The sequence below is a fragment of the Dendrobates tinctorius genome, unplaced genomic scaffold (assembly GCF_039654945.1).
Source record: "Dendrobates tinctorius isolate UK_male_01 unplaced genomic scaffold, ASM3965494v1 ptg000138l, whole genome shotgun sequence".
Taxonomy (NCBI): Eukaryota; Metazoa; Chordata; class Amphibia; order Anura; family Dendrobatidae; genus Dendrobates; species Dendrobates tinctorius.
Genome location: NW_027361806.1, coordinates 21,383,951 through 21,396,212, shown reverse-complemented (window position 1 = coordinate 21,396,212; position 12,262 = coordinate 21,383,951). Strand labels below are relative to the sequence as shown.

Genomic DNA, 12,262 nt, shown 5'->3' with positions numbered 1-12,262 from the left:
TACGTTTCCCTCAAGAAACATGGCGACGCGTCGGTGCGTGCGGTCACCTGACACCAGAGGACACGCCCCCCGGGCATAGTATAAAAGCTGACAGGACACTGACGGGGTCAGGGAGTCTGGGACTCGGAGGTGACAGCTGCAGGTGAGCGGCCGGGGGGGAGAGACTGAGAGGAGGCTAAGCTGCTGCGACTTGTAGTGCTCTACACATGCACGCATGGAGCCTTATACTGATAGGATATAGTGTGCCCGTGTATGTATGTGTAGAACTACAAGAATCAGCAGGCATGTAATGCAGACTGCACATACAGGACTATATCTGAGCTGCAGGCATGGAGGAAACTCCTGGGATTCTTCTTCCCAGGTCCAGAGAGAAATGGCGGACAGACGGGGCGGCCAGGTGCGGAGTAAAGGTCGTGTGTGCGAGCAAGTAACTGATTGATGGACGGACGTAGCAGAGCCGAGCGCCACGGAAGACGCCCCGTGTGCGCTGGGACGTAGCAGAGCCGAGCGCCACGGAAGACGCCCCGTGTGCGCTGGGACGTAGCAGAGCCGAGCGCCACGGAAGACGCCCTGTGTGCGCTGGGACGTAGCAGAGCCGAGCGCCACGGAAGACGCCCCGTGTGCGCTGGGACGTAGCAGAGCCGAGCGCCACGGAAGACGCCCCGTGTGCGCTGGGACGTAGCAGAGCCGAGCGCCACGGAAGACGCCCCGTGTGCGCTGGGACGTAGCAGAGCCGAGCGCCACGGAAGACGCCCCGTGTGCGCTGGGACGTAGCAGAGCCGAGCGCCACGGAAGACGCCCCGTGTGCGCTGGGACGTAGCAGAGCCGAGCGCCACGGAAGACGCCCCGTGTGCGCTGGGACGTAGCAGAGCCGAGCGCCACGGAAGACGCCCCGTGTGCGCTGGGACGTAGCAGAGCCGAGCGCCACGGAAGACGCCCCGTGTGCGCTGGGACGTAGCAGAGCCGAGCCTCCTGGGGCTCAGTAGAGCCGGGAGCCCCGTGTGCATGGGGATGCAGCAGAGTGGAGCGGCATGGAAGACGCCCCATGTGCGCTGGAACATGGCAGAGCCGAGTGCCATGGAAGACGCCCCGTGTGCACTGGGACGTAGCAGAGCCGGGCGCCCCGTGTGCGCTGGGACGTAGCAGAGCCGGGCGCCCCGTGTGCGCTGGGACGTAGCAGAGCCGGGCGCCCCGTGTGCGCTGGGATGTAGCAGAGCCGAGCGCCATGGAAGATGCCCCGTGTGCACTGGGATGTAGCAGAGCCGGGCGCCCCGTGTGCGCTGGGATGTAGCAGAGCCGAGCGCCATGGAAGATGCCCCGTGTGCGCTGGGATGTAGCAGAGCCGAGCGCCATGGAAGATGCCCCGTGTGCACTGGGACGTAGCAGAGCCGGGCGCCCCGTGTGCGCTGGGACGTAGCAGAGCCGCGAGCCCTGTGTGTGCTGGGACGCAGCAGAGTGGAGCGCCATGGACTGTCGTATGTTTAAAAACTTATGAACCCCCAGTGGTGCTGCAACCCACCCTTGAACTGGTGACCCCAGTCAGTTTCCTCTTAGTTGGGCATTTACAGATCGGAGAGACTCTGGTCCGGGTGTTGGCCCGGCGTCAAGTAAAAAAAAAACAAAAAAAAACAAAAAAACAGGGACATGCATGACAGAGGTGAGTGCAGGCTCGGGGGACGCTCTTAAGGGCTCTTCGGAGGCATCATTTGTTGTGGATTCTGCGCCAAAATCCTCATATGCCCCTCAGATCTGCTTGTAACAAACGATCCCTTGCTTTAAATGGGGGAGGAGGGGGGGTGAGTCTGTAGCTCAAAAGTCACATTCACAGTGCGGTTTCCATGTGGAAAGTGCTTTTTTTTTTTTTTTTTTTTTTTTTGCGGCAGCAATCTGCCTCTATCTAAACAAAGCAAACTGTCATCCAATACCTCATGAAAAGGTATTGGTTTTCAAAGCTGTTTTGTAGATGAAGAGTTTTCAGCCAGACAAATCGCCAAAAAGAAAATATCTGAGATTGCAGCCTGTAGTGTTATTACATTCTTAACGTCTGTACATCAGTGCAGTATATAGGAGGATGTTAGTGTCATAGATTGCAGCTGGGGGGGTTGTATCTCAGATCCAACCCGCTGTTATCTTTTTGCCACGAACAGCCCTCTATCGTCCGGACAATTACGCGATTAACAGAGGAGGCCGCAAGCTGTGTCCACTAATAGGCTGGCGGTTATCTGGAAACGAACAGGGAGTGTATGGTATATACACCTCCTATTCCAACGCACGAGATATGTGTATATACCCTCCCCCTCCGGTACATTCACTGCTCACTCCATGATAACCCAAGACTACTCACTGCCACCACCAGTCATTTATACAAGCTGACTGGAGGCCTGGTAGGTAGCGTGTGGCTTTCAGGAGTGTGGTTCACAGAACAAAAGGAACAGAACTATTACATTTTCATTTTAATCCAGAACTGTAGGCAGTGTTAATAAAAAAAAAAAAAAAAATATACAAAAGATTGTACAAATAGGACAAAACAATACAGCATTTATAGTCTCACAAAATAAAACAGGATTAACAAAAGAACTTACTACATCGATCAGAGATGATTCAGTTTAGCGAAGGAGAACACTTCAATTGCATACACAATGTCTATCTCTCTCCAGGAACACAGATCATAATTTGCCTTGACCTTTTATGTATGAGCCCCAGAGTTTCTCCCTCACCGCCTCCCCATGATGACCTCACTTGGTGTTGTGGGATGTCCTCAGCCCTTCAAGATTTTATGAAATTCCCAAAATTACTTTACTCCTGATGATCGCAGACGTTTGAGATTGCCGCCATGTATTTTTTTATTGGGATTTTACCTTTCCGTAGACCGTAAGGATGACATGGCTGGCATCTGTTATCTGGCCACTATTGATTTGGGGCTTATAGGTAGATGTTAGTTATGAGAAAACATTCATAATTTTCCCCGATTAGCCCTAAACTTGAAAATGTCCCATCACTATCGGATGTATACAGACTCCAGTATTTCTCTCCGGAGCTAGGCTGAGGGAACAGAAGCTTCTTTTCACCTCCAGATGTGTTTCCTGGGGACAAAGGAGACTCCCAGTTTTCGATCTATTTGTATACGCCAACATTTTTCACAATAGGTATCCTGTCTTAATTCTCCCCCCCCAAAAAAAAAAAAAAAAAAAATCATGTACAGCACCTCCAACAATTGATACGTTGATGTAATGCCGCTCGGTAAAATAAATATTACTGAACATGAGGCTCCTAGTGTAACATTCTGATCGGACCGTATGAAGCCCACTGTCACGGCGAACCTCTCACTGGGTTTTGTAGCATATTGCATGATCTGTCCCTTTTTTTTTATTTTTTTCGGATGTGCACTCCTCCCATTTGGCACAGGTGATTTTAAATTTGCAGGAGACTGCATAGAAAGGGGTCTAGCCCATTTCTGCTCTCAAATGAGAGTTTGAGGAAGGTGAGTTTCAATGCTCCTTTCGTTTGGTGCTGTGTGGCAGCCATTGTTGCTGTGGTTTTGTGCTGGTGGGACAGTGCCGTCCAGAGTCATGGGGACTCAGTCTTGCAGCATGTGTGCTGTGAGGCACCAGGCCGTCTGCCCTGCTGGTGCATTGTCGCTGCGGTGGTGGTCAACACACTCCTCCGCACCGTTAAGGCGATGGGGACCCAAGGAGAGGTTTGCAGTGACGTGGCAGTGGGCTTCATACCGTCTGATCAGAATGTTAAACTAAGAACCTCACGTTCAGTTATGTAAAATTTTGCTTGGCGGCATTAGATCAATGTGTGGCTTTTGGAGGTGCTGTCCATTCTCTTTTCTAGCATCCTGTCTTAATTGCCTGTCCCCACCAGGGAGCCTGGACTTTTAAAGGAATTGTAATTTGTTCTGTGGCTTTTTTCTCTCCTTTCTATAAATCTCAGTCTCTGATTTTCCATATGTTAAACTCAGTAATTCATCTACTCAGAGAGACTTAGAATACGAGCTCTCTTTACCCCTGCAAAAGAGAGGCGGAGGGAGGGGGGGTGACTGTCCCCCTCACTAGTGGCTTCAGAGATCTCAGTATTTTCTATAACCTATAGATTTGTCTTTCAGACCAGTATGGCTTCTATGGGAAGACTCATGCGGGTGATTCGGGTCTCGGAGTTTGGGAAACCGGAGGTTCTGAAGCTCCTCACTGATGTCCCGGTGCCTTCACCAGGCGAGAAGCAGGTAAAGATGTCTTTCCTGGCACAATGCTGAAGTTTGGAGAACAGTGGAGACTTTCTTAAAGGCCGGGGTCAGACTTGCGAGTACAATGTGAGAAACTCGCGCATCAATACTCGGGACCGGAGTGTGTGGCTGCATAGAAATAAATGCAGCTGCACACTCTGGTCAGAGTGCTGGTGGCAGTGCTGGGTATTTATGCAAGAGACTTGCATTGTACTCGCAAGTGTGACCCTGGCCAAAAGCTATTTCTAGGTCTTTGATGTGTCAGAAGGTGGTGGTCCTACTCCTGGCACCTTCACTGAACAGCTTCTTAAAGTGCTTTTTAAGAGTCTGTACTTAGAATCAGGGCTGTGGAGTCAGTGCTCATTTTGGTGGAGTCGGTATAAAATGGACCGACTCCCAAAATATATAATAAATTGGGTACAGTAGTTCAATGCAGAATGTGCTGAATATTTTTTCTTAGGAATTTGGGAAAGTTATGAAATGTCCTATAAATGGCTGTTCTATTTCTGATCTAAGGCTACATTCATACACAGCGTTTTTCCTGCGTTTTTTGAGGATACGTTTTTCAGCTGCAAAAGCAGATCAGCTTTTTAAAAAACCGCATCACCTGAAAGGGTTTTTGAGCTCATAGATAATGTTTTCAATAGCAAAAGCAGATTAGAAAAACGCCGCACAAACTGACATGCTCATTCTTTGTGAGGATCTGTTTTTGAGCCCAAAAACGGATCCTTACAAAACAATGTGTCTGAATTGTCATATCTTGAAACCCATTGACTTTGCTGGGATTCCCAGAGTCACTGCACTTTACTGCAAAGAACGGATCCGCTAGAACGCTGTGTGAATCATGGACGTACCCAGCGAGGGGCAGGGGGGGCAGCTGCCCCCTTAGAAGCAGGGGCACGCACCTATCAAAACTCACTTGTATGCTGTAGTGCTCCCGTCCTGCACCGGCTCCAGACTGCAGGGTGAAATCTCCCCTCCTCTGTCCTGTCTTCTGCCGTCTTCACCAGAGAGAGGAGGGGGAGGGGTGCCTGCCCTGCACAGGATCCGATTCCTGGGCACCGGAGCTGGAGAAAGTTGTGCACACACTGCAGCTGGCAATAAGAGAGTCTGCAAGAGGGACGTGCTGGGAAAGGGGCAATTGTAGATCAAGCCACTCGGTGGGGCAGCACTTACTTAATGATTGAGCGATTGCTTGAACTAAAACCGATTCTTATAGATATGGTGAACCCTCAGGTAACCCTAAATGAAGGTCAATGGACACAGGTGGCTGAATTGAAGGAATTGCTTAATCACCTATTTACCATGACTAAAAAATTACAAGCTGAGGATTTAACTCCTGGCATTTTCATAACGGAGTGGAAGAACTTGCTATTTTGCCTGTCCCAAAGAGGAAGTTTAATCGCAGATGGCATTGCCGCTTCAATGAAACGGAGAGACAAAGCTATTGGAAAATAAAAATTTTCTGGCAGCTGTTTATGTGGATCCAAGTCATCGTATATTGCTTGATGATCAACAGCTTACTAAAGGAAAAGAAGCTCTGACTGAGGTAGCAGTTAAGATGAGTGGCCTACAGGAGGACTTCCAGGCGCAAGAGGACTCTGGTCCTGACAGCGCTACTGCTGCCATATCTTCATCCTCATCAGATGAGGAGTTTAACTTTGACAAGTATTTGGATGACATGGAGCAGGCAAAGCGTTGCTGCAAGGAAAAAGATTTCACTCCGTCTCCTATAGCAGCAGATTGACCATATTTCAGCAAAATGTTTCACTTGCTCTCAAAGAAATAGAAAAATTCAACCGTTCATCAAAACTGTCTGTGCATGAGGCAATTCCTTTATAGCCGGAAATTGTTAGAGATGTTCCCATGTGGTTACGGCTTGTCTCCAACCCAAGTTAGTGTAGAGAGGTTGTTCTCTAGCCTTACAAATTATTAGGTCAGATGTGAGGTCATCTATGAAGGAGGATCTGATGGAGGCAATTTTATTTCTTAGAACAAATTCATAGCTGCACAAATGTTATTTAGTATGTTTTTGTTGAAAACTGTTTTTTGCCACTTATAATAATTTTATTTCTATAGCGCCGACATATTCCGCAGCACTTTACATTTCAGAGGGGATTTGTACAGACAATAGACATTACAGCATAACAATAATCACATACAGTAGATTATAACAAATACCAAGAGGAATGAGGGCCCTGCTCGCAAGCTTACAGTCTATGAGGAAATAGGGAGAAACGAGAGGTGGGTGGTAACAGTTGCCCTGATTGTATGGACCAGCCATAATGTTAAGTGTGTAGCAGTACAGATACAGAGGGCTAATGGATGCATAAAGCATGTGGGAACATGATGCGGGGAACCTGGTTATGGTAAAACTTTTGGCTGTGCCACCCAGGGATAGATTAGGTTAATGTGTTGAGGCGATAGGCCAGTCTGAATAAGTGCGTTTTCAGGGCACGCTTAAAATTGTGGGGATTGGGGACTAATCGTATTGACCTGGGAAGTGCATTCCAAAGAACTGGCGCAGCACGTGTAAAGTCTTGGAGACGAGAGTGGGAGGTTCTTATTATTGAGGATGCTAACCTCAGGTCATCAGCAGAATGGAGGGCGTGGGTAGGGTGGTATACTGAAACAAGGGAGGAGATGTAGGGTGGTGCTGAGCCATGGAGGGCTTTGTGGGTGAGGGTAATAAGTTTATACTGAATTCTGGAGTGGATGAGTAGCCAGTGTAATGACTGGCACAAAGTAGAGGCATCGGTGTAACGATTGGCGAGGAATATGATCCTGGCTGCAGCATTCAAGACAGATTGGAGGGGGGAGAGTTTGGTAAGAGGGAGATCGATTAGAAGAGAGTTACAATAGTCCAGACGAGAATGAATAAGAGAAACGGTAAGAGTTTTTGCGGAGTCAAAAGTAAGAAAAGGTCGAATTCTAGAAATGTTTTTGAGGTGCAGATAACAAGAGCGAGCCAGTGATCGAATGTGGGGGGCAAAGGAAAGCTCGGAGTCAAGTATGACCCCAAGACAGCGGGCATGTTGCTGGGGAGTAATAGTGGAACCACACACAGAAATGGCAATGTCTGGTATAGGTGCATTAGTAGAGGGAGGAAACACAAGGAGTTCAGTCTTTGACAGGTTCAGTTTCAGATATAGTGAGGACATGATGTTAGACACAGCGTTTAGACAATCGCCGGTGTTTTCTTACACTTACATAGTTTATTACATAGTGTTATATATGTAATCGATATTATACAGTGTATTACATATTTACAATTTATTACAGTTTTTTGTGTTCTAAAGTTGTATTCCAATAAATAGATATTATGTTCTATCTAAATATCTTGATTATTATATCATAAAAATGATTAAATGTCTGATGTTCACATTGTACTACAATAAATTTTTCACTTAAATATAAGCAATATATGTGGGAGTCGGAGTCGTGGAGTCAGTTGGAGTTGGAGTCGGTGTAAGGGAAATTGAGGAGTCAGTCGCAGGTTTGGCTTACCGACTCCACAGCCCTGCCTAGAATTGCAGCTCTGTCCTACTCTGATAGGAGCTGAGCTGCAGTACCTGAGAGCGGCCACTGATTGGCGCTGTGATGTTTCTGCTCCATTCATTGTTTACATCCAGCCCCCATTGAAGCAGCAAACAGCTGATGTGTGGTAGGTGCCAGACCTCTGCTAAAAATTGGTCGTTATCTAAATCCTGAACCCTTTTTAAGTAGTCGGGTCCCCCAGAGTTGTCAGTCACACTGTGCATGAGATGCCAGGACAGAAGAACATGGCCCCTGACGGAGACCCTGTCCTTGTCCATTATTTCTTTTACTTTTTTTTTTTTGTCACTTCAATAAAAGGTTTTAATCCGCGTGCACGCCTGTGGAATTAACCCTGTGGAGACGTACATCAGAGCTGGCACCTACGCCCGGAAACCAAACTTGCCCTACATCCCCGGCTCTGACGTATCGGGGGTGGTGGAGGATGTCGGAAGAAACGTGACCACATTTAAGGTAACTGACTGATTTTTCTTAAAGGGACTTTCTGCTTTGACAGTCTTCCTTGATGATAAGCTGGTCACTTTCCAATGCGGACATGCGTGTGTTGGACAACCCGACCCTTTTAAAGGGATTTTACATGATTTTAATATTGATGTCATGTGCATCAGCCCATTAAAAATTGGGGTGGGGGGGGGGTCAAAATCCAGGGACGATTATCTCCTGGAAGGACCACATCTCCTCTAGCGCCACACATAGCTATGTCAGTGCCTGGTACTGCTCCTCGGCACCATTCACTGAGGCCTGAGCTGCAGCATCGGACACTGCCACCTGTATGGAGGCGCTGCCCCAGATAGCTCATGTAGCCCCCTAACCTCTTGGTCCCATTTTATTAATATTTATTTCCTTTTTTTTGTGTTGTGCAGAAAGGAGATCGCGTGTTCACCACTGGTACAATCACAGGGGGATACGCGGAGTACGCAGTCGCCTCTGAGGATGCCGTGTACTCTCTTCCTGAGCAGCTGAGCTTCAAGCAAGGAGCCGCCATCTCCGTTCCGTATTTCACTGCCTATAGAGCGCTGATCACAAAGTGAGAGACATGGGTCAAGTATGGAGCGAGAAAAGTTCTGAAACTTTGCAATACTTTTTAACACCGTAGTGTGCAGTCAGTCGGCAGAACTTCACAACTTTCTTTTGTTACATAGGGCACACGGCAGACCCGGGGAGGTGGTCCTCGTACATGGCGCCAGTGGCGGAGTGAGTAATGTGACCAGTGGATGTTGGAAGTTGTCCTCTTCAACCGAGGAGCTTAATATTGCATTATCTGTTTTGCCTTTCTTCATTTTCTACTCTTAAGAAGTACGAGCTGCGATAGTGGATGCATAGTGGGTGGGTTTGAGGGGTTAGGATTGTCATGTGGTGCTCTGTGGTAAGAGGACGGAGCTATAGTAGGCACCCAAATGTACATGAGAAAATAGGTGGGAATTCAGAAGAAAGCGTTGAGGGGTCGGGTTTGAGTGGCCTCATCCCCGGTGGCCTGTTTGTGCTGGTCTAGTGCGATGGAAAGGGTTACTACTTCTTTCCTGGTGTTCTATGGCAATGATGGGTTAATACCAGCTGTGATGGTTTAGGACCAGTCTAGAGTAGTGAAGAAGTTAGTGCCAGCGGCCTTGATGGTGCACAGTAGTTGGTGGTTAATGGAGATGTGGATTGTAAGACTTCAGTCCTTCTTAGTCAGGTAAGTAGGTGGTTTTTTTTTTCTAGATATCGGTGTGGTTTGCGCTGCTCCGCTTACCTCTCTCCCCTATAGGTGGGAATAGCGGCTTGTCAGATTGCCAGAGCCCATGGATTCACAGTGTTTGGAACCGCCGGCAGCCCCGAGGGGTTAAATCTGGTATTACAAAATGGAGCCCACAAGGTGTTCAACCACAGAGAGAAGGATTACATCGAGAAGATCCGGGTCAGTGTCCGCATTGTGACCGCCATATACTCTTATGTTAGACATACATTATACTATCCCCCGGTGTAAGTGATGTCCGGGAACATAATGTCCCTATTTATTAAAGAATGTATTGTGCTTTCTAATATTTAGGAGTCTGCCGGAGAGGATGGGGTTAATGTCATCCTGGAGATGTTGTCCAATGTGAACCTGAGCAATGACCTGAAACTCCTCTCATACGGTGGCCGAGTGACGGTGAGTGTCCCCAATCCTGACATGACTGGGAAAATAGGGTCTGTAATTGGCTGATTTTGGGGAGAGGGACCTGCTCTACAGGAGACATGATGTGTACGGAGACTTGCTGGTAATATTTCATGGGGATAAACATGCACATGAGCTCTCCAGGGAGGAAACAAAAAGAGGGTAATGCCACCGGATGGAGGTAGTAGTCCTACACCATTGGGTCCATGACACTGGTACTTCTCCGTGCTGTACTAGTCCTGCTCCAGTGCGGCCTTGTCCCCTCTGTAAGGTGAATTTTGGGGGTGCTGGCTGCTCTGATAATTACCCCTAAAAAGACCAGAAAATCAGGTTTTCACTGACTGCAACGATTATTTACCCCACAACATGGTTCTGTCTAATAGCGGCTGTGTTCTTCTAGATAATCGGCTGCCGCGGTCCTATCGAGATAAACCCCAGAGACACAATGATGAAGGAGTCCAGCATCACCGGAGTTGCACTGTTCAGCTCCACCAAGGTAACGGCACAAAGTAATCGGCGTCCGCACACTCAGATCTGTACGTAGCATCTTGTATCCACGTATGAAACGGAGAGAAAAGCCGAGATCAGCCTGAAAATGATGTCAGGACAGATAGTACTGCCTTCCTGTGTCTCCCTGTGAATAATGAAGGTACAGATAGTACTGCTGCCTTGTAAATGATAACAGTACTGCCTTCCCCTCTCTATGAATAATGTAAATGGTAAAAGATGTAGGCAGATATTGCCACCTTCCTGTCTTTCCATTACAGTCTTAGGTATAGCTAGTACTTTATAAATGCTGTAGTACTGTTTCTCATTGTGAATAATGTGGGTACAGATCTTACCGTCTCCTTGTAGATTATTTAGACACAGAAAAAAAATCAAGACAGTGCTATTCTGTAAATGATGCAGGCACAGGTAGTATTGCTTTCCTGTCTCTCGTTGTAAGACCGGGATCACAGACTCGAGAAACACGGCTGAGTCTCGCATGTTAATACCCGGCACTAGGAAGCGGAGCCTGCGGCTCCATGTATTGCTATGCAGCGGCTCGCTCTGATCGCAGTGCCGGGTATTAACATGCGAGACTCGCCCGTGTTGCTTGCATGTGTGATCCTTGTCTAAATGATATACACAGGTAGTACTGCTTCCTGTTTCTCCCTTGTAACTAGTATAAGTAAAACAGTATTTGCTTTGATCAGTACAGACAGTACTACCCTGTTTCTTCACATAAAGTTGAAACGGTTAATACTGCCTCCCCGTTGTCCTACTGTGCGTGTTGTAGGCACAGATAGTGCTGCCTTCCTGTTAGGATTACACATCACAGTGAAGTCTACCTTCATATCTGCATCACGGGCTCTGCCATGAGTCTCCGCTGGTGGGAGGAATAGTCTGCAGCAGTGGGTCCGGCCTGTGGTTCCCTGGACCATAAGCTGCTGCTGGAGGGGGCAGAAGTGAATATCCTCTCCCCATTGGGATCATATGTCCATTCATGTACATGGGGCTGGTGGCCATCTGTGTCCTTGTAAATTAACTATATTAAAGATGTTTTTTGATTTTAGGCGGATTGGAAGGAGGCCGGAGCCGTGCTCCTCGGGGGCATGGAGAGCGGATGGCTGAGGCCACTGATTGGTCCTGAGTATCCACTGGAGAAAGCAGCTCAGGCCCACGAGGACATCATCCAGAGCAGCGGTGCCACCGGCAAGATGGTGCTTGTGATCTGAGCCTGTCTCTGATTGGCTGTGATTATAGATCCCTGTTCACTTATGATTCTTGGGGGGGGAGGGGGGGGTAATTGATCACTGCCTGGTTCCTCATCACTGGATTTTACATGTTACAGAGAAACCTTTAAAACAAAGGCGGGTGGCTGCAGCCATCACCCACACCCCGCTATGTCCCTTTATGGCAGCTGGGGGGAGTTTTGTGAGACTTTGGGGGCAGAGGGGGTCTGCAATATATCAGGGGCGAGGCACTTTGTGTCCCCCTCATCTTTTAGCTGGTACAGTTTTTTTGGTTGTACCTGGTCTTGTCTGACCCTGCCCTGCCTAAAATAAACTGAACGGTGTGGTGCTGGGAGTCGGAACACCACTAAACTTGATCCAGATTGCAGAATCAATATTGATTCTCCGGTGCCATGTTTTTTCTAGCCCTTTAGAATAAGCCCCGCCACCCTCGCGTGCGCTCGTAGCTGCCAACATAGGTGACCGCCTTACAGCAAATAAGAATATTTTGTGTGAAATCCCTATTCTACGTACAAGAGCCGTCCACGCTGCAGGGGCGACCAGGGGGACAGGATTAGCACAGGATTACATGTCAATCAGCACTATAATAAAGATACTGACACTGCA

General features: G+C 48.1%; 1 protein-coding gene across 1 annotated transcript; it reads left to right on the top strand.

Moving 5' to 3' along the window:
* The first annotated feature begins 29 nt into the window (after positions 1 to 29).
* Positions 30 to 12,262, top strand: LOC141048794 (quinone oxidoreductase-like). Its single transcript, XM_073544796.1, has 9 exons — positions 30 to 142; positions 4,112 to 4,228; positions 8,084 to 8,236; positions 8,647 to 8,810; positions 8,926 to 8,977; positions 9,531 to 9,680; positions 9,813 to 9,914; positions 10,321 to 10,416; positions 11,477 to 12,262. Exons 2-9 carry the CDS (start codon positions 4,118 to 4,120, stop codon positions 11,636 to 11,638), a joined length of 990 nt encoding a protein of 329 aa, XP_073400897.1. The 5' UTR covers positions 30 to 142; positions 4,112 to 4,117; the 3' UTR covers positions 11,639 to 12,262.

What these genes read in the sequence shown, in the direction of transcription:
- LOC141048794 (XM_073544796.1), top strand. Translation starts at nt 4,118, where the DNA reads ATGGCTTCTATGGGAAGACTCATGCGGGTGATTCGGGTCTCGGAGTTT. An exon ending in ATTACATCGAGAAGATCCGG is followed by an intron (nt 9,681 to 9,812) that starts GTCAGTGTCCGC and finishes TCTAATATTTAG; the next exon opens with GAGTCTGCCGGAGAGGATGG. An exon ending in CACTGTTCAGCTCCACCAAG is followed by an intron (nt 10,417 to 11,476) that starts GTAACGGCACAA and finishes TTTTGATTTTAG; the next exon opens with GCGGATTGGAAGGAGGCCGG.